The 23,212-nt window shown below is 42.7% G+C and overlaps 1 protein-coding gene across 1 annotated transcript; it reads left to right on the top strand.

The window, feature by feature from the left end:
• The first annotated feature begins 7,700 nt into the window (after positions 1-7,700).
• LOC103638016 (pre-mRNA-processing-splicing factor 8A) lies at positions 7,701-17,864 on the top strand. Its single transcript, XM_008661024.4, has 13 exons — positions 7,701-8,114; positions 9,455-9,578; positions 9,675-9,767; positions 9,935-10,325; positions 10,666-11,155; positions 11,265-15,061; positions 15,159-15,265; positions 15,353-15,607; positions 15,713-16,348; positions 16,436-16,633; positions 16,728-17,006; positions 17,092-17,334; positions 17,414-17,864. The coding sequence occupies exons 1-13, from the start codon at positions 7,828-7,830 to the stop codon at positions 17,603-17,605; spliced, it is 7,092 nt and encodes a 2,363-aa protein (XP_008659246.1). The 5' UTR covers positions 7,701-7,827; the 3' UTR covers positions 17,606-17,864.
• The last annotated feature ends 5,348 nt before the right edge of the window (positions 17,865-23,212 follow it).

Here is a 23,212-nt window from a genome sequence, read left to right on the forward strand (position 1 = left end):
ATTGCAAAGGATAGTAGCCATCTAATTAGGAAGCTCATACCGACACAAGTTTTCTACTTCTGCAAAAGAGAACACTTGGTCATGCTAAGTCAGAGAAATATATATGTGGTAATTATTAATAACATGGTCAGTAGACACCTTATTACGATAAATGAGATGAAAATGATTAGAACTTAGACATGGTTTAACTCAGTTATCTAAAAATGTTCACTTCACATTTACATTCAAATAAGACAAATCAACAGGTAACCTTCCAAGGACACTTGAGTAAACACCATATCAAGATAATCATTATCTCCCTAAAAATAAGAAATGTTAAACAATGATTTAACAAAGGCTTCAACAGCTACAAATTACAGTTTACACAGACCCTCCAAATATGATGGACATATAAGCTTTGCCTACAGAGAGCAAGAATAGAAGTGTATGCAAATCGGAAAGAGAGCACGGACTGTACGCAACTGGAAAGCCATCAAGGTAGACCATTTCTTCACAAGAGCCCATACGGGACGCCCTCAAACTTGTCCATGTGGTGTATCTGCTCGCGACGTCATCGAGGAGCCCAGCTAGACACATGAGCGCACAAAAAGGGCGTAAAAAAATCAGCTCAGGAGTCAGGTCGGTACTGGCAAGTGGAAAGTACAGTACAGTAGAATGCATGCTACAGAAGCTTCGAGAAGGATGAGGAGGCGGTGAGCGAGAGGTCGCTAGCTGGCCTCTCGTCGCCCTCGTGCGTACCTTGTGAGCGGCAGCCACTCGGCGGAAGTAGGGCACGTTGGCGATGGGGCCGACCGGAAAGCAGCGGTGGACCAGGCCGTCGTGGACGAACATGTAGGCCATGCCGAACAGCGTAATCCCGAACATGTGGACGAACATGTAGGCCATGCTCACCTCATCCTCTTGAACACTATCACACCGGTCAAGGTTGTGGCCATTTGCTCCAAGCTCCTTTTCAGCACCATACTGCCATTACAACACCAATTTAAACTCCATGGATATTACATAACATAATCAAGTCAAATGGATTTAATGAGAACTCGTAACCCTCAAGTCTTTATCATCAAGCGTCACTTCTTTAGACCAAGGCACATGCAAATGCTCAGCCACAGCAACCACGGGCTTTGGAACAACATCATTGTCATTACTGTCTTCAAAATCCAAAGTAAAGAAAAGAAAACATTGTTTAAGGTTCATGATTGTGTGTGGGAAGTGGATTGGGATGAAATAATGGAAACCTCAGAAAAAATCAGTACTTCTGTAGAACCTCGATCTTACGAAGGCAGATCCTCTACAGAATAGATAAATGAGAACAACCTCTGAAAAAATTATACTACAATGAACAAAAATGAGAACAAAGATAAAAATCTCACCATCTAAATTTTTCTACAATGCATTTCTGACCAAACAAAGCTCAAATAGACATTGATTCCTAAAAGGAAAATTAGAATTCTTCTAGTTCCAGACTATGGGGTAGGACTCTACCTAGCAAGAAGAGACAGTGCAAGTGCAAAAGTATCAGTATCATGTACAATGCTGCTTAGTTTAGCCTATTACATAGAGGCATGCAAGTGCAAGATCAACAATGTCTGTATTAGTCTGTTTCTCAATAGCTCAAATGCTCAATATGACATAAGTCAAGAAGTATTCAAGGCAAGGCAAACCTTCTTCTCTGATAGTATCTTTGGTTGCTTGCAAAAGTCTAGTGTATTTGGAAGGTCCATATACATCCCTTTGAAGAACATGCAAATATAGGATAGAAAGCTTGGTTAGAAACAATATTTATCCACGCTGAATAATTAATTATCTTCTAACTCAGTTCAACTTACCATTTCTGCTTGTAGCCTAGGATAGCCAATTCATTGAAAATACATCTAGGGACCAGGGGTGCATGGCGCACATCCGAGGATCAAAATAGGGATTGCAATTTCTAAAGTGGGGGATCGTTTTACCTGTGCCCTACTGTTGTCGCTGGCTGCTTCTGCCCACCTGCACGGTGCCCCCTGTTGGCTGTTGGCGTGCAGCACCCGGTGGCCAGTGCTTCACGCCGGCAGCCTCCACCGAAACAGACAAAGACAGTTCGCAGAGAACAGGCATTAGAACAGACAATAGACAAGGCATTAGACAAAGCACTCCTAACAGGCAAGGCATCAGAAGATTCAGAACAGACAAGGCATTAGAACAGACAAGGCATTAGAATCGTGCACCATCCTCGAATGTGGACGCCTACGAGGATGGGAGTTCCAGAAGCATAAGAAAAGACTCAGTTTGTGGATTCCTGCAGCAAACTGTATACCATGGAAGAAATGTGAAAATGCTATGTTAGAACTTTGGTAAGAAAAGAGAAAACATTCAAACTTTATCCCAAGTATGGCCGTTCAAAATTATCAGAATCACAACTACTTTTTCCTAGTTTTTCTTATTAATAGAAAGGCCATTGGTTTAAAGCAAATGTGCAATGTGTAACACCAAACTTACAGGACTGAGCAATATACAGCCTAATAAAAGCTATAAGTAGTTGATTAAGTCACACATGAATATTCAAACTTACAAAGGCTTAGATGTTATTACATGTACCAAATTCATTAACTTGATTAGCGTAAACACAATTAAAAACATCTCTTCCTTGATACCAGACCAGACATCAGTTAACTCTAATGTCCATGAACGTGCCCCCTACAGAAGTACAATTCACAAGACAAAATGGTTTTGGTTTAGTGTCTAATGAAATAACCCCATGAACAGTATCCTTTTTTTGTTTACACAAATATACTATTGATCCATTTTAAACCTCTGACTGCAATCACAGTTAGCCTAAAGATCTAATGTTTATCCAAAGTGTAGAGGTTCAACTAAAATCATCGTTATAATTACAACAAGCCATGATAGTACCACTTCACTCATTAAGATATGCGTACATTCATTTCTAAAATCTAAAATAGATTTAGAGACACAATATAAGAAGAAAAGTTAAGGATACATAAACCAAGAAGAAAACCAAATTACCATGTAACTGATGCATTCTCACTGTCAAGACTCAAGTATAATTCAATAATATGTAAGAGAAAAATGAAGAATTCATGTACATCGTCACCCTGGATGGTCATCTCACCAATGCTCTAGTGGATAGTACATTGAACATCTGCCATTCAATGGTGGCATGTAAAAGAACCTAAAATTCATAACATCAAAGCTTAAAAACTATAAAAATGTAATGCCCATGTATAAACTTTAGTGAACCAAAATCATAAACCCATTGTATAAACCACACAACTATAGTATAGAAGGCACACTAAATATTAAAATGATAACAGTTAATAGAGTCTTAAATATATGACAGTTAAAACAATTGAACTCGATGACGGGTTTTGCTCCGCCATCTGCCGACACAGACGGTTTCCCGCTGTTGGCATCGCCGTTGTTGAGTGTCGAGAGCATGGTCTGTCATGGTGTCCCCTTGTAGTGTTCCCGACAATACAATGCAATATACAAATGATATTGCACTGCAGCTAGCCAAGGTAATAATCTCTATTAGTTCATTCTGTGTAGACAAAAAAGAAATCCAACACATTTAAGAAAAGACACAATAGTTCGGTGTATATGAGTGATTACCTTTTCACGACCCCACACGTTTAAGAAACCATCTCATATAGAAATGACCAAAACAGATGCTTTGCAGGTGACCACTGAAAGCCAAAAGAGAGAATTATAGAAAAAAGGTATCCAAAAGCATCATATGAAGCAACCACATCCACATAAAGAGAAAATATCAGCAAAAAAATATCTCTACATGCCTAGTGCCTGAACACAAAGAACTGAAGCTTTGTGCCCCTCAAACTTGTGAATTGGAGAACCAGCTCCTCCTAAGCCCAGATTCTAATGATCCTACATTCAGACAGTTCGACAGACCTATTTAGGCACCGACACCACCAAGCAACAAATGGGTGAAGTTAAAATATGGTACACAATATACTGATCGAGCTAAAATATACACATAGAATTTACTGACAGAGCAAACATAAGCAAGAAATGACTTATGTTTAGAGAGTTATCATCACTCATAATCCAATAACCACAACCATCGGTACTGTTTTTGCACAATACTATCGATCAAGTTTCACAGCTATGCTAAGAACAACAAAAGAGCCATATCGTACGTGCAATTTACTATGCAATGAGAGCATACCGCAGACATTTGGCAAGCATGCAAGCACTTGCCATGCCAAGCCTAGGTAAATCATGCATCAAAGCAGAAGTGGAATTTTATGAGAACAAATAATTTTAGGAAGGTAAGCGATCATAGTGAAAGACAAACCTTTATTTTGCGATGATGGGAATGCGTGTAACAATTAACTCACAAAAGAACTCAATGACCTCGTTCGATGTCATAAACTTCTGCTCTCTAATTCGTGTTCAACCTGCATAAATGCCAAATTCATATATTAAAGAAAATCACAAATATCATAGGAACACCTAGTACACATGAACAATAAATCACAGACACCCACTATCAGGGCTTGCTAAAATAAAAAGCTATTATGATCAGCAGGACCACAAGTAGTTTAATGAGCTAAACTGTTAGCTGAAAAGCGAACAAATGAGTACTGTGTTCTAATAGCCTAGAACCAATAGGTTGTAAACAGAGCTCACAATATATACAGAAGATTAATGATTAAGTTCATGGATTGGACCAAAAATAAAAAGCAATACTTGATAGACCACCACATAGTTAATGCTTGTAGCATGACTCCAACCAAACCCTATCGACTGAACTGGAGGCTTCTTCAGTTACGTGATACAGTCTGGTACCGTACAACTTATAATGGGACACGTTGCGGGCAACTACTTGGTAATCCAAGGAACTAATGCTATAAAATCCTTGTTGTACTAAAAAGAAACTGGTCAACAATATATCCATCAAGAGGGATGAGAGGATGTAGGACCGGAGAGGAATTGAGACGGGCAACACCTGGTCTCCGACGACGGTGATGGTTGGGAGCGACTCCTAGAGAGTGGGCAAGTCGCTTCCTCCTCCGTGAATCTAAGACCGGAGAGGAGTTCCAGGATGCGGCCCTATTATTGCACTTACCAACAACATACTATAGGTAACGAAGAAATGGATTATTTACCATGTGTGCTAAGGCAATTCAACAATGTATTAAACCAATTGACCCATTTAGCAACTTATAAAAGTTGGAGATATCAACACGATTCAGCAACATAAATTCACATCTAGGGACGTGTGGACAGTCCACTCAAAATGTAAAATGAATGCTCGCATACAGACCTAAGAACCAGCCAATCTTCACCACCTAAGAGCATGTGGCGAACAACACTGGGAAGAGGATTGGGGATAGAAGGGATTAGAACAGGGGCCGGAATCAGACCTGCGTCCACGAGCACAAACCACTCCTGGCCGGAATCAGGCAGCCCCGCCCATGCTGTTGTCATGGCTGGCCTGCTCATGCCGTCGCCGTGGCTGCCCCGCGTGATCTCCCTCGTCCTCTGCTCCCCGCCCGACATTCTTGTCTGGGAGCGACGACACGAAATGGCCACAGAAGGCCTCGGCGAGGTGGTCTGCGAGTGTGACGAAGTCGTGGAAGCAGCAGTGCACGGAATGGCGGCGTTGGTCGGGGCGGCATACGCTGGTGACGAGGTAGGAGACATAGCTGGGCGCAGATCTGGGGACGAGCGAGGCGACGACAGGCTCGGCTTCTCCGGGTCGAAGACGCGTGCGGATCTCGGCAACGTGGAGGCTATGACGCGTGCGGATCTCAAGAACGTGGAGGAGGGCGAGGAGGCGGAGCACAAGGAGGAGACGGCGAGCGTGGAAGCGGCGAGATCCCAGCCATTGAAGTATGTGGCGACCTCGACGGCCAGGAGGAGCAAGGAGATGACGACGAGGGCCTTGATGAAGGTGTAGAACATGGAGCACACCACTGGGATCTTGCCAGTGGAGACCACCACACCGGCTTCGCACATCGGTCCTCCCCACGACCACCTTATGCCTGGCCGCACCGGCCAGTGCGACGGTGGCGGAGGCTAGCGAGGCTAGGCACCCAGCAGTCGGTGCGCGCCTTGAGGAGCAGCAGCCACATGGTCTGGTTGGTGTTCTTGGAAGGCCCCGTTGGAGAACGACGAGGGCGACCGAGAGGCCCTACCGTCGGCGTCAACGGCTGGAGATCTGGCGGCCGGTGGCGAGGAAGGACTGGAGCGAGGGTTTCCTTGGAGACCTTTCTGAGACGGGGAATGCGAATCAGGTGCGCATGAGAGAGTGAAAGAAGAGGGAGCGGTTGCTGCAGTCTGGAGACATCGCGCGGAGGACGGCGTGGAGAGAGTGGAGACTGGGGAGAGGGGAGAGGAGAAGCAGCGACACGCTCGTCGTCGTCATCAAGGGTGTGGGATGGGGCGTGGGATTTGGGCGCCGTGGCACCGGGCGGAGGGGTGCAGCCCTCGACGGTTAGACGAGATTTGGCGACCTCGACAGAGGGGAGGGGTTGCGATGGACGATGGCGGCCTCGGGAGGGCGATGATCGAGCAGGCGGATGTGCCTCGGGAGGGCGAGGTTCCAGCACACGATTGAGCGGGCGGGTGGTCCTCGGGAGAGCGACGATCGAGCGGCGGTGGTTGCGATGGACGATGTCGCAGGATGGATGGAGGGTGCAGATTTACTGGAGGCATAACAGACAGAATGGCAGAACCGTCAGAGGCAGACTACTTTTGCTGTCTTAATAAGTAGTACAGATAAGAACTTTCATATGCGGCATTTGAAACACATGTTCTGTAAATCCTTTAAAATTCCTATGAAATGAACAATTATAGTGAGATTTTGAAGGATTTCTAAAATGAGATCCAACCTTTTGCATCATGCAACTATATTTCTGCATTCTCTTTAATCTTATATTTTATCAATCCTGCATTCCAAAAAGAAGGTCCTACTCGTCCAGGAAAGAATTTGAAATACAGATAACCATTCCAGGACGCCGTCATAAAAAATGCTTTGATATTTAACTCGTCCCGGCATGACTCTCATCTAAACACTATAAAAAATATAGCTGCTAACTTCTATCCATATTTTTACTGTAGAAAATATGACCATCCATTTTCATCTATCTTTGTACGTTAAACGAAACACAATTTAACAACACAACGAAAACGAGCTAGTACGAGCGTGTTTGCTGCCGTGGCCCAGCAGCCTGACTGCGCTCCCGGTCTGCAGCTCTCGTGTTTGCGTCACCTGGCTTGGTTGGGAGTCAGGCTGTGCGCGTGCAAATTTAGCCTCTCAGCCTGGCTCCACAGAAACGAGCTCAAGGTCCGTTTCCTGGGAGCCTGGCTGCTCGTGGCGCAAGGATTTTGTGTTTAGGTAGTTTTGGTCTTCTAGCCCGGCTGTATATTGGGTGACGAACACTAGCTCGTCTGAGCCAGACTCATATGGTACAAGTGCGCAAACAAAATGAGTTACAGTAATCGGGACAAGTTAGTCTCAGTCTGAACCAGTTGAACGGGTCGAGCTGGCTAGGGACAGGGTCACAAACACGCCCTACAAAACTCAGGCCCAAAACCTCGAAGTCGGCTCTCGGATGTGGCCGTGTGGGTGTTCTCCCAGAACCGCCATTAGTCCCAACAAGAGGCCCTGAGCCCCTGGTACAAATATCACACCGAGCCGACACGATCCCACCGGTTTCTCCTGCCCTCTCCATTTCCCCTTCCCTTTTCACTCCGAAGTCCGACCTCTCTCGAACACACACCACACCACCCCGCTTGACGACGCTTAAACCCTAGCGGCAGTTGCGGGAGGCCGCCGCGCCGCGCCGCGCCGCCCCGTCGCCGATGTGGAACGGCGCGCCGCCTCCGCCGCCGCCGCAGATGGCGGCGGCCCCGCCTCCCCCTGGCACGACGGTGCCCGGGGCAGGCCAACCTCCGCCCCCGCCGCCGCCGGCCGGGGCGCCGTTGGGCGGCAAGCCGCTGACGCCGGCCGAGCTCGAGGCTCAGCTGGTGGAGAAGGCCCGCAAGTGGCACCAGCTCAACTCCAAACGCTACGGCGACAAGCGCAAGTTCGGGTTCGTCGAGGCACAGAAGGAGGACATGCCTCCTGAGCACGTCCGCAAAATCATCAGGTAGCTTCCAGATCCGCTCCGCCCATTGATGTTTAGGCTACACGAGATGCGCATGGCTAAGTCCTAGTGTTTTTTGGCTCGTGTCGAGCAACAATGGATATGGTTTAAGTGTTTATTATGTAGTTGTACGTAGCTTTGAACTGGTTGGGTAGGCTGGCCTCACGCAGTCACGCTAGGTGGTACATGTTACACGAGTAGAGAATTTGATGTCCTTACTGATTGCATCTGCTAGGGCAGTATCCAGGTTTGGCTTTAATTGTGTTTTTGTATACTTGGCTATGCACATCCACCATTCCTTGTGATGTTTTGTGATACATAAGTTGTCTTGAGTCCCAATTTGTGTATTTTGAATTTTTGATGCTGTAGGGTCATGGTAGTGATATGTAGTAGCTTTAGCTGTTTTGGTTTGTGAAGCAGCACTAGTTTTTGTTAACCATCTCAAGTCATGTGATCATCTTTTCGATTTCACTCACTGCAGACATCCGCAGGTGATTCTAGTTAAGCTAGCCAATCCATTGCTGCTCTTGATTTATCAATTTCTGTTTGTTGTTTATTTATACACTCTTGGAAAATCAGAAATATTGCTGTCAATGTTTGGAAGTTAATTATCCTCGAGTAATTTTGAGTTCAGTTCTGACCAATAATTGGGGAAGCAACTCTATTAACTAGTTAAGCAGATTTAAGAATCGAGGAATGAGCGAAAGGGTCTCTAGCTGAATTGGTTAGGTGGTCTGAATAGCACTTCTCAAGTTCTGGGTTTGACTCCCCGTGGGAGCGAATTTCGGATTGTGGTTAAAAAAATATATTCGTCTGTCCCACGCCAAGCACAGGTCTAAGTCCGGGCCCCGACCGCGGTCGTTCTCACATGGTCTACTGTGCCGCTGTATATGGGTGGGGCAGAGATTCGGGGGTTTTCGCGATCTGTGCGAGAAGATCTTCTTCTTAATACAATGTCCGGGGGCTGTCTTTCCCCCCGCAGGTCGAGAATCGAGGAATGAGATTCTATATAGGCAGTTGGAAGGTTATGCATTTTTTTTTGTGGGCTTCTTAGGGTTCCATTTCTTCTTGTTGGTACACTAAGGCTACGTGTTCAGTGTTGCTTCTATTTACTGTTGTGGGATCTGAGTTTCTGGTTCCTGCCTGTAAAGCTGGTGTCCCTGGAGCAGAAACTCCAAAATAGATTTATTTATCTTTCATTTGCAAGCTGCTTGTACCTTCTATCTACATAGATGCATTTTCCATCCATCCATCCAGCAGAATTAAAAGTTTCAAACACTCTTTTATTTGTAGAGTACTAGAGTGTATACTATTTATAATGTGTTCCATATTTTATTTAACAGAGACCACGGAGACATGTCTTCCAAGAAGTACAGGCATGACAAGCGTGTTTATCTTGGTGCACTCAAATTTGTGCCCCACGCTGTGTACAAACTTCTAGAGAACATGCCGATGCCTTGGGAGCAGGTACATATTTGTTGATGTCCTTTGATGTATGGTTAAATAGCTTATCCTTTGCGATTACGTGTGGCATTCTATTTGATTAATACACACTTGTTTCAGGTTCGCCATGTGAAAATCTTGTATCACATCACTGGGGCTATCACTTTTATAAATGAAATCCCATGGGTTGTTGAACCAATATACCTCGCACAGGTAACAATCTACAGACTCGTATCCTTATATAACTACATACCCAGCTGTGTTTACATGGTAGCAACTGCTATTATTTGTGCATCTGTAATTCTGTAACAACCTGTTGTTTCATATACATCTGTTTTCTTTTGTGCTCATAAAGCTCTCTGTTTAATGTGCTTTCATAGTGGGGTACAATGTGGATTATGATGCGGCGAGAGAAAAGGGATAGGCGGCATTTTAAACGAATGCGCTTTCCTCCATTTGATGATGAGGAGCCCCCACTGGACTATGCTGATAATTTGTTGGATGTTGAACCACTTGAAGCTATACAGTTGGAGTTGGATGAGGAGGAAGATGCAGCTGTCTATGAATGGTTCTATGATCACAAACCTCTAATGAAGACAAAACTTATAAATGGTCCCAGTTACAGGAAATGGCATCTATCTCTTCCCATAATGGCAACACTATATCGCCTTGCTGGCCAGCTGCTGTCAGATCTGATCGATAGGAATTATTTCTACTTATTTGATATGGAGTCCTTCTTTACAGCCAAGGCCCTTAATATGTGCATTCCAGGTATTTGTGATTCTTTAAGTTTTGTAAGCTATAGTCACTGTCATGCTTTTGGTCACCTTGCGCTTTAGAGGGGTTAGCACAAGTTCGTAGGCTTTTGTGGGCTCTGTAGATTTGAAGTTAATGGTTACACCAAATTTAGTCCACCAAGCATAGTGAATGTCATGTGTATCTGTTGTACTATCGCCAAGATCTTTGGATAATGCATGGGGTAAAACATTTTCTTCTCATTTATGTAGTTGCCATGTACTTTGTTAAAATTGGGAACCTTTGTCTACTTTTTTTGAACGTGTGCTAATTGTTTTCCCTATCAAGCACTAACTTTAGATCTATGTCCTGTCAGGGGGTCCAAAGTTTGAGCCATTGTACCGTGATATGGAGAAGGGTGATGAGGACTGGAATGAGTTTAATGACATAAATAAGCTCATCATACGTCAGCCACTTCGAACTGAGTACAGGATTGCTTTCCCTCACCTGTACAACAACAGGCCAAGGAAAGTGAAACTTGGTATCTATCATACCCCCATGATAATGTACATCAAGACTGAAGATCCAGACTTGCCAGCGTTCTACTATGATCCTCTGATAAATCCTATCACTTCAACCAACAAGGTTGATCGTCGGGAGAGGAAAGCAGCTGAAGAGGAAGATGATGAAGATTTTTGTCTCCCAGAAGATGTAGAGCCTCTCTTGAAACAGACTGAACTCTACACTGATACAACAGCTGCTGGTATATCGTTACTTTTTGCTCCAAAGCCTTTTAACATGAGATCTGGTCGGACACGTCGTGCAGAGGATATTCCTCTTGTATCTGAGTGGTTCAAGGAACATTGGTGAGTGCTAGTGTGATACCTTACAAATTCGTTCCTCGCCATTTTTTGTATTTCCAGTTTCGGCTATTACTGCTCAGCTGACTGCATTTTTCTTGACACCTCTTTTCAGCCCTCCAGCTTATCCTGTGAAAGTTCGTGTGAGTTATCAGAAGCTATTGAAGTGTTATGTGCTCAATGAGCTACATCATAGGCCTCCCAAGGCCCAGAAGAAGAAGCATCTGTTCCGTTCACTCCAAGCAACTAAGTTCTTCCAAACTACTGAGCTTGACTGGGCAGAAGCAGGCTTGCAAGTTTGCAAGCAGGGGTACAACATGCTAAATTTGTTGATTCACAGGAAAAATCTTAACTATCTTCATTTAGATTACAATTTCAATTTGAAGCCTGTAAAGACTCTTACAACAAAGGAAAGGAAGAAATCTCGTTTTGGAAATGCATTCCATTTGTGTCGTGAGATTTTACGACTTACAAAGTTGGTTGTTGATGCTAACATCCAGTTCCGTCTGGGAAATGTTGATGCCTTCCAGTTGGCAGATGGTCTGCAATACATATTTTCTCATGTTGGGCAGTTAACTGGTATGTATAGGTACAAGTACCGATTGATGAGACAGATTAGGATGTGCAAAGATCTGAAGCACTTGATATATTATCGTTTCAACACTGGCCCTGTTGGTAAAGGGCCTGGTTGTGGGTTTTGGGCTCCAATGTGGAGAGTGTGGCTCTTCTTCCTTCGAGGTATTGTCCCACTATTGGAGCGCTGGTTGGGCAATCTTCTGGCACGTCAGTTTGAGGGCCGTCATTCCAAGGGTGTGGCCAAAACTGTAACAAAGCAACGTGTTGAGTCTCACTTTGATTTAGAACTTCGTGCTGCAGTTATGCACGACGTCCTAGATGCTATGCCAGAAGGCATCAAACAAAACAAGGCTCGAACTATATTACAACATCTTAGCGAGGCATGGCGATGCTGGAAGGCAAATATCCCATGGAAAGTCCCTGGTCTACCTGTGCCTATTGAAAACATGATTCTTCGTTATGTGAAATCCAAGGCAGATTGGTGGACAAATGTTGCTCACTACAATCGTGAGCGTATCAGGCGTGGTGCTACAGTTGACAAAACTGTTTGTCGGAAAAATCTAGGAAGGTTAACTCGTCTGTGGCTGAAGGCAGAGCAAGAGAGGCAACACAATTACCTGAAAGATGGGCCATATGTTACTCCTGAAGAAGCTGTTGCTATTTATACAACAACTGTTCATTGGCTGGAATCAAGAAAGTTCTCCCCAATTCCTTTCCCGCCATTGTCATACAAGCATGACACTAAACTTCTTATACTTGCTCTAGAAAGGCTGAAGGAGTCATACAGCGTAGCAGTTAGATTGAACCAATTGCAACGAGAGGAGCTTGGGTTGATTGAACAAGCTTATGATAATCCACATGAAGCACTGTCAAGGATAAAAAGGCATCTCCTTACTCAGCGTGCTTTTAAAGAAGTTGGTATAGAATTCATGGACTTGTACAGCTACTTGATTCCGGTATATGAAATTGAACCTCTTGAAAAGATCACTGATGCATACCTTGACCAGTACCTGTGGTACGAGGGGGACAAACGGCACCTCTTCCCAAATTGGGTTAAGCCTGCTGATTCAGAACCACCACCTCTTCTTGTTTATAAATGGTGCCAGGGTATAAATAATTTACTGGATATATGGGACACAAGTGATGGACAGTGTGTTGTGATGCTCCAGACAAAATTTGAGAAGTTCTTTGAGAAAATTGATCTGACTCTGTTGAACAGGCTTCTGCGCTTGGTCTTGGATCATAACATAGCTGACTATGTCACTGCAAAGAACAATGTAGTGTTGTCTTACAAGGACATGAGTCACACAAATTCTTATGGTCTCATTCGAGGGCTTCAATTTGCATCTTTTGTTGTTCAGTATTATGGCCTTGTGCTGGATCTCCTGATTCTTGGTCTAACTCGTGCAAGTGAGATTGCTGGGCCACCTCAAATGCCAAATGAGTTCCTTACATATGCTGACACAAAAGTTGAGACAAGGCATCCCATAAGATTATATTCTCGGTATATTGACAAGGTGCATATATTGTTCCGGTTCACCCATGAGGAAGCACGAGATCTAATTCAGCGTTACTTGACAGAACATCCTGATCCTAACAATGAGAACATGGTTGGTTACAATAACAAGAAATGTTGGCCCAGAGATGCAAGAATGAGGCTTATGAAACATGACGTGAATCTTGGAAGAAGTGTGTTCTGGGATATGAAGAACCGCCTTCCAAGGAGCATTACAACTTTAGAATGGGAGAATAGCTTTGTCTCTGTTTACAGCAAGGACAATCCAAACCTGCTTTTTAGCATGTCTGGCTTTGAAGTCCGGATACTGCCAAAGATACGGATGACCCAGGAGGCATTCAGCAACACAAAAGATGGAGTATGGAATTTGCAGAATGAACAGACAAAAGAAAGAACGGCAATTGCCTTCCTGAGGGTTGACGATGAACATATGAAAGTGTTCGAGAACCGTGTCCGGCAGATTCTAATGTCATCAGGGTCAACAACATTCACCAAGATAGTCAATAAGTGGAATACAGCTCTCATTGGCCTTATGACATATTTCCGCGAAGCAACTGTCCATACCCAGGAGCTTTTGGATTTACTGGTCAAATGTGAAAACAAGATCCAGACTCGTATAAAGATTGGCCTGAATTCAAAGATGCCTAGTAGGTTTCCTCCAGTTATCTTCTATACTCCCAAGGAGATTGGAGGTCTTGGAATGTTATCAATGGGCCATATTCTTATACCGCAGAGTGATCTTAGGTATAGCAAACAGACAGATGTTGGTGTAACACATTTTAGAAGTGGTATGAGCCATGAAGAGGATCAGCTTATTCCAAACTTGTATCGCTACATCCAGCCATGGGAGAGCGAGTTTATTGATTCACAGCGTGTTTGGGCTGAGTATGCTTTGAAGAGGCAGGAAGCACAATCACAGAACAGACGATTAACTCTTGAGGATCTTGAAGATTCATGGGATAGAGGTATACCTCGTATCAACACTCTTTTCCAAAAAGACCGTCATACACTAGCCTATGACAAAGGATGGAGAGTGAGAACAGATTTTAAGCAATATCAAGTGCTGAAACAGAACCCATTCTGGTGGACACATCAGCGGCATGATGGGAAGCTTTGGAATCTAAATAACTACAGAACAGATGTCATCCAAGCACTTGGTGGTGTAGAAGGCATCTTGGAGCATACTTTATTTAAAGGGACTTACTTCCCCACTTGGGAGGGTCTGTTTTGGGAGAAGGCATCAGGTTTCGAAGAGTCAATGAAATACAAGAAACTGACAAATGCACAGCGGTCTGGTCTCAATCAAATCCCCAATCGAAGATTTACCCTGTGGTGGTCACCAACCATCAATCGTGCAAATGTCTATGTTGGTTTCCAGGTCCAGCTAGATCTTACGGGCATATTCATGCATGGTAAAATCCCGACATTGAAGATTTCTCTGATCCAGATCTTCCGTGCACATCTGTGGCAGAAGATCCATGAAAGTGTTGTTATGGATCTTTGCCAAGTTTTAGACCAGGAGTTGGATGCACTTGAGATTGAGACTGTGCAGAAGGAGACAATACATCCCAGGAAGAGTTACAAGATGAACAGTTCCTGTGCTGATATCCTTCTCTTTGCTGCTCATAGATGGCAGATGTCCAAACCAAGCTTAGTTTCTGAGTCGAAGGATGTATTTGATCAGAAAGCAAGTAACAAGTATTGGATTGATGTGCAACTGCGTTGGGGAGACTATGATTCACATGACATAGAACGTTATACAAGAGCCAAGTTCATGGATTACACAACAGACAATATGTCCATATACCCATCGCCAACTGGTATGCTGCTGAATATCCATGAACTGCCAATTTCTTATCCTTTTTACTTGATTGGTTTGAATTGAGTATATCTAATTTTCATTGACCTCTGTTGCAGGTGTGATGATTGGAATCGATCTAGCGTATAATTTGCACTCTGCTTTTGGCAACTGGTTTCCTGGATCAAAGCCACTACTTCAGCAGGCAATGAACAAGATCATGAAGGTATATAATGATGCTAAAATCTCTATAACTTGATTACCACTCAACTGATGTCCAATTTGAATAATCTTCTTGATTTATCTTTTTCAGTCAAATCCTGCTCTGTATGTCCTGAGGGAGAGAATAAGGAAGGGTCTGCAGTTGTACTCTTCTGAACCCACTGAACCATACCTGTCTTCACAGAACTATGGAGAGATATTCAGCAATCAAATCATATGGTTCGTGGATGATACAAATGTGTATCGAGTCACTATTCACAAAACATTTGAGGGTAACTTGACCACCAAACCAATTAATGGTGCTATTTTCATTTTCAATCCAAGAACGGGTCAACTTTTTCTTAAGGTTTGTTCTTTTCGAATTTCTGCTCCAGTTTTCATGTGATTTTGTTTTTTCTGTAAAACCCTGAACATAGGTAGGTTTAAACTGAGTATGGATAATAATGTGCAGGTTATCCACACAAGTGTATGGGCGGGGCAGAAGCGTCTTGGGCAGCTGGCCAAGTGGAAAACCGCTGAGGAGGTTGCTGCATTGGTTCGATCTCTTCCTGTAGAAGAGCAGCCAAAGCAAATTATTGTGACAAGGAAGGGCATGTTGGATCCCTTGGAGGTCCATCTACTTGACTTCCCTAACATTGTTATTAAGGGCAGCGAGCTGCAGCTTCCTTTCCAGGCTTGCTTGAAGATTGAGAAGTTTGGTGATCTTATACTGAAGGCAACTGAACCACAGATGGTTCTTTATAATATATATGATGATTGGTTGAAAAGTATATCATCATACACAGCATTCTCCCGCATTGTGCTTATTCTACGTGCACTTCATGTGAATAATGAGAAGGCAAAGATGTTGCTCAAACCTGACAAAACAATTGTTACTGAACCACATCATATATGGCCATCTCTGAATGATGAACAGTGGTTGAAGGTTGAGTGTGCACTAAGGGACCTCATCCTTTCTGATTATGCAAAGAAAAACAATGTTAATACTTCTGCACTGACACAATCTGAAATGCGAGATATCATTCTTGGAGCTGAAATTGCTCCACCATCACAGCAGAGGCAACAGATTGCTGAAATTGAGAAACAGGTAAGGCATAAATATTTTCCTCTGTATTTTTGTTTTCAGAGATACTTTTGTCAGTTTGCTCACTGTTGATGTTACCCTGTTTTGCAGTCAAGAGAGACTACTCAGTTAACTGCTGTAACCACAAGGACGACGAATGTGCACGGAGATGAACTCATTATCACAACCACAAGTCCATATGAGCAACAAGCATTCGCATCGAAGACTGATTGGCGTGTCAGAGCCATCTCTGCCACAAACTTGTATCTACGTGTAAATCACATTTATGTCAATTCTGATGATATAAAGGTCAGTATAGTGATAGCCTCTCTCCAACTCCAATAAGTTGACACAGCAAAAGAAATGTTAAATGGTTACCAACTGGCATTCGTTCTGATTGCAGGAAACTGGCTACACTTACATTATGCCAAAGAACATATTGAAGAAATTCATATGCGTAGCAGATCTGCGTACACAAATCGCTGGATTCTTATATGGGCTGAGTCCACAGGACAATCCTCAAGTCAAAGAGATTAGGTGTATAGCCATCCCTCCGCAGCATGGAACACACCAGATGGTGACTCTGCCATCAAATCTTCCTGAACATGAGTTCCTTAATGATCTTGAACCCTTGGGATGGATGCATACACAGCCAAATGAAGCTCCACAGCTATCACCACAGGTTTGAAGTCTATTTAGCATTTCTTTTAGTTTCTTTCGGTCTTCTTGTGACCTAATTCATGGGACTAATTGCGTCGTTCTTGCAGGACCTGACATCACATGCCAAGATTCTGGAGAACAACAAACAATGGGATGGTGAGAAGTGCATCATTCTGACATGCAGCTTCACCCCAGGATCTTGCTCGTTGACTGCTTACAAGCTGACACCAAGTGGTTATGAGTGGGGACGCAGCAACAAGGACAACGGAAGCAACCCACATGGATACCTCCCAACTCATTACGAGAAGGTCCAGATGCTTCTGAGCGACCGCTTCCTTGGTTTCTACATGGTATGTATTTGTTTCACCATTTTGCAAACCTTCCTCTCGGGTCTCTAGTCATTTGTCTGATTAACTCTGTTCCAACCAGATTCCGGATAACACCCCTTGGAACTTCAACTTCATGGGAGTGAAGCACGACCCACAGATGAAGTACAACATGAAGCTGGGCATGCCCCGGGACTTCTATCACGAGGACCACAGGCCGACACACTTCCTTGAGTTCAGCAACATCGAGGAGGGAGAGGTCGCTGAAGGTGATAGGGAGGACACATTCACGTAGGGCGCTGGGCGCCTGTTTTAGAAACTCAGTATCTCAAACGCACTTTAGCTCTGTTTTGAATGGCAATGTGTGAAAGGCTGAAAGCTGTAACCTGACTCGACGGGTGTCATCTGTTTTTTTGGCTTAATCCTGTATCATACCTTGTTGTAAGACAGCCCTGGAGAGGGGTAAAAATTGTACAAGTGCACGCCATGGCAACAGTAAAGATTTTACTTAGTAGCTATGCTATTCTAAGATGGCTCCTCCCAAGCTTTAATTTTCTCATAATCCCTGCTGGACAGCAGACCGAAGGGTTAAAAGGAATATCTCCCACGCCACTCTTTGTGTGCTATGGGATCAGGAAGAGAAAACTATTTAGCACCTTCTAGCTGGTTGTGTTTTTGCTAGATAATTCTGGTTCTACTTTCTGCAAAGGCTAGATCTGTTTGTCCTCAACCCGGGTTGGAGTTAATGGATTGGTGCAGCAGGCCATGTCTGTGGATGATAAAGCTTTGAAGAATGGGCTAAACTCTCATCATTTTAAGGGCATGGACCTTATGGAAACATAGGAACGACGTTATCTTTAATAGAGGGGTCCCGCATCTCTCAACTTCTGTCTCCAATGCTGGAGAGGAAGCTTGGTGTTGGAGTAAAGCTAGTGCTAAAGGCCTCCAGCTTCAGTTGGCGCAACATGATGATGATGTAAGTGTTTTGTCTTAAGAGTCATTTGGTTTGCTGGTTTCCTAACCGGCTAACTGTAATCTTAGCCTTGTGGTTTTGTGTGTGCCTCTGTGTGCCTAAGCCTATGGCTAGGCGTTTTGTACTCTCTTTCCTTTCTTTTTAATGAAAAGACTAGTGGATGGCGCGCGCCCTGCGCGCGTTGTAAAATTCAATTCTAGAGTATTTGGATATATCTAAATTTAAATTATTGCATTTTACAATCAATAATCTGTTGAGCGATTCTAAAATTTAGCTGAAAGTATGCCAAATGTGTTACTAAAAAACACTGCCTTCTTATATAGCCTAACATCAATATGTTGTTGACCAACATGTTCAGTAAAATAGGGGAAGTTGTCACATGTCAACCATTCCTGTGCCCATAATTTTGAAGCTAAAAATTGTCATTACCTGCAACATTGCACTCCCAATTTCTGAATGGAATGCCTCTTGACCATTTACATTATTTCTGATCAAAGATGATATAGCATACAATGCTTTTGCAGCTTCATCTCTAGATATGGAATAACCCGTCTTCACTAACCTCGCTAAAGCTCCATAACCAAGGATCTAGACAAGGGTGAAGCCGTCAGTATTAGAACAGCTAAAAGCCACCACTGTGCTGTAAACAGAAACGAAAGAGGGAAACAATTGTTAGTAAAAATATACTGATCTTATTACAAATATAAAAATATTGAAAAGGGAAAGCATTCACAATTGCAAGAGTGAAATGCCACACAGGTTAAACATCATTTTCAAGCACATGAGTTAAGTTATGAAGCTAATCATAGCAACATGGTACATGGTACCACACTTCCTTGATAACCTTAGACGAGACTTGACCAATGACGCCGATCTGCATGGAAGGGGCAAGGAATGATGCCACATGTATATATGCATGTTTTTATATGTATATGTGTATAGATATGTTTACCTAGTTCAGTTATGTAGTGATCTCTCGGTATATACACATAGCTAATTACACAAATCATAAAGCGCATGAAACACAAACACCATGGGGTTAAATAGTTCAAGAAGCTAAATTTTGTCACATATCATGTGACGAATAAATGATGCCTTACATGGAAGGAAAACATGTTAATGCAAGTGCAAAGTGCTACTTATAAAGTGTTCTATTAACATGTAAGCAAAATAAGTGCTACTTATATAGAAATAAACATAATATAAAGCACATGTGACACATAAACACAGTGGGATAAATTAAAATATTAGTCATCGCAAATCATGCAGCAGACTAATGGTGTCTTACGTGTATGAAGAACAGATTAATAATACAATAATTAATTAGACTCCCAAAGTAAGTTGAAGCGGAGGCTATGAGAAAGCTTACCTTTGTGTACATCAATAGGTTGCTTCCACGTTGCCTTTGACGTACTCTGTCTGCAACAGTTGATCTGATCTCATGACCTGCAGGGGAAGAGGAAAAAATCGAATAGAACACAAACCCACTAAATCAGATGTGTAAAGTTGTTGTGTTCTACTTAGGATCTGTGGTGAGGTCGAAGGAATAAAAGGAGTGCAGAACATGGATGCATGCGTGGCGGGATCTCTCCGGCAAATGGGACACCAATAGATCACGGGGAAAAAGAAATGGTAAAGCAATGGATGCAACAAAATGTGAACGTCTAGAAGAAAGAGGAAAAACTGCATGGAAAAAATAGCACTACAGAGATTTGGGCTGAGTTGAAGAAAAAAAAACGCAATGTAATGGTGTGACACCCAAACAATAAAAGATATAGTATAACTGTATTTCATTAATGTCTGCAGCAAGCAAGCTATGTAATGGAGGTGGCATTAAAAACTGCTGGGGCATTTGTTCAAACAGTCTGCGCGCACGATCCACAATAGGCGTATACAACAAGCAAGTTAAGTAGTAACAGAGGCGTATACCAGGACAGAGGCTGTTTCCGAGAAGGCATCTAAAGTTGTGTTGTTGCTTTATTAGAAGAGATTGACCCATTTTAAAGGAAAAACCTAGCCTAAAAACCTTTTTAGATTTTATATAGTGATAGGATTTTTGTTTCGAGAACATAGAAACATTTCTACATAACACTTTAATTTATTTCTAGCAGTCATCATTCCTTGATTTAGTGCTAAGCTACAAAAAAGATAAGTTATGATGGAAGTATGAAACGTTTTGCCTTAACAGTGCTGCACAGTTCAATGCTTTTCTATGACCCATCTAGCAAATTGTTGTATGCATAGCTCTTATACGACAATGAGTATATTCCGTTCAAAAAAATCAATTTTTTTTGCAAAAAAGGTCATCCAAAACAGACTTTGAATCATGCCCCATTGAATTCATACATGCGGAACCCTATCGGATTTAGATGCTTATTCTTGTTGGTCGAACGACGTTCTGTACCTGATGCTCACTCGTCACACTTCGCTGAAACGAATTGTGATTTGGGATGCTCCTGGGCTTCTTCTTGCCAAAACTGCTGATGGAGCTGGCCCTTAGTACATCCTCTTCCTTGGTCCTTCTAATTGGATTGGTGTTCTCAGAAAAATGTCCATTCTGATGCCAATTTTGGGTGATTATTGGATAGGTTGCAACGTTGGACTAGCCTTCTGGGTGGTTAGAAGGGCGTTTCTGAAAGGTGGCAACCAATGGAGATACATTGAAGCTGATGATATATATGACAATTATTAAATAGAAAATGGTGACGATATATAAGAGGAACCTGGATAGTATGGCTCTTGAGGGAAGGATCATCGAATGCAGGTTGCTTGGAGATGTGAACATAGTCGATGATATCTCCATCGAGGCTATGGTAACTAATTGTCCAAAAAAATGTTTGTCATTCAGTGGCCAATGTGTCTTAACTGTACTCCATGACAATTCCTCAAATGCTAGATCTTGTGTGCATACTATACTTCAAAGATGATGAGCATTTGCACACAAGATCAATATAACTATTTATGCATAGTATACTTCAAATAAAGGTAACGGGCAGTCTATTTATGCATACTATACTTCAAAGATGATGAGCAGTCTGTTTAGTGAACAGTTCAAACAAAAAAACACAGTTCTACATTTACAATAAAATAAAATCAACAGAAGAGAGAAGCAGGTAAAAGAATTTCACTAAATGGTTCATTGTTTGAGTGATGCAAATTGTACAACACATTAGCACCTAAGATATGAGGAATCATGCATAATACAAGGATAACAACATATCATGCAAATCTTGTGGAAACAAACTTGATATTATTAATATGAAATTTGACGCAAACTATATGATTCATATCTTCTATGGCTTCTTGCAAATAAGGCATGAAATGACCCAAAAGAGGAAAACACATCTAAGAGTCATGGCAATTTCATATTAAATATATCAAGCAACATGAACCACAAATACCGTTCCGAGCTTTAGACCAATATAAGAGATTTCTCAGATAGCATTTGCTAGCTGCTTCAGCCCATTAGAAGCAACAGAACCAATTGCAATAACAATTTGAAATATATAAAAATGATCATCAAAACTATGTCATATCTGTTCTCTTTTGCTCCTGGTCCATGCAGTTGATCTTTCAAACTTCAGCTACTAATGCACACAAAAGTATTTATATCTGTCCCATACAATATTAGTATATTCCAACAACAAGCACTTCTCATGTCATTAGATTTCCAATATGTATAAGCAATTACAAGCAACATCAACTGTTGTTTGTAAACTTTGCGATTGCAATCAAAATGAGAGTTGAAGTTCTGGAGCCAAAATCATCTCTGGACAATATATATGTGAGCAACTACATAACTAAACCACTGTTGCACAACTTTCACCTGATGAAATCTGAACATAGCACAGAAGCCCTAAAAGAATAAAAAATGTGCTGCTATTGGAACAGCCATGGAATAAGTAGATAGCAATTTAAATACATGTGTTGCATAGCTTAAAACAAGCATCATGTCCTCCACATATATCGCCACATAACTATGTAAAATCACATGACTTCCAATCAATGTCACCACAAGAAGTACAACCGTGCATTTAGTTGTAATAAAGAAGATTAATCCTTCAAAACAAAAAAAGAGATGTATCCTTCAAGGTAAGGAATCATCAGCATCGCACAAAATGCGCATTAATCAGAATCAAATAAAAATAAAGTATAGAAAATACTGGTGTGCGAAAACAGCAATATAAAGGAGAGGTACAAATCGACTTAAACTGGATCGAGCTTCCAATAACTTATAATAAACATTTTGCAAGAAAAGAGAAAGATTGGAGAGTTTGCAACAAACCTTGCTGCTCATCGTGGAAGCGCGGATGCCGCGGTAGGTGGGACCGGGGCGGTGGGCTGAAGCGTCGGCTGAGAGCACCTAGAGGGGGGGGGGGGGGTGAATAGGTGATCCTGTAAAACTTCAAAAACTTAAGCCACAAAAACTTGTTAAGTGTTAGCACAATTATGGCCAAGTGGCTAGAGCGGAGTCAAAACACAATAACCACAAGAAAACAATCACAGAGATGACACGGTGGTTATCCCGTGGTTCGGCCAAGTACAAAACTTGCCTACTCCACGTTGTGGCGTCCCAATGGACGAGAGTTGCACTCAACTCCTCTCAAGTGATCCAATGATCAACTTGAATACCACGGTGTTCTTGCTTTTCTTTTCTCAATCCCGTTTGCGAGGAATCTCCACAGCTTGGAGCCTCTCGCCCTTACAAAAGATGTTCACAGAGAATCACAGAGCAAGGGAGGGATTAGCAACTCACACACGACACAAAGATCACAGCGAATACGCACACACAAGACCCAGACTTGAGCTCAAGAGACTAGCACACTAGAACGGAGCTCAAATCACTAGAATGTCGAACAAGTGCGCAAGATTGATGTGTGAGTGATCAAGAGTGCTCAGGGAATGCTTGGATATCCTCCTCCATGCGCC

The sequence above is a fragment of the Zea mays genome, chromosome 9 (genome assembly GCF_902167145.1).
Source record: "Zea mays cultivar B73 chromosome 9, Zm-B73-REFERENCE-NAM-5.0, whole genome shotgun sequence".
In the NCBI taxonomy this organism is placed as follows: domain Eukaryota; kingdom Viridiplantae; phylum Streptophyta; class Magnoliopsida; order Poales; family Poaceae; genus Zea; species Zea mays.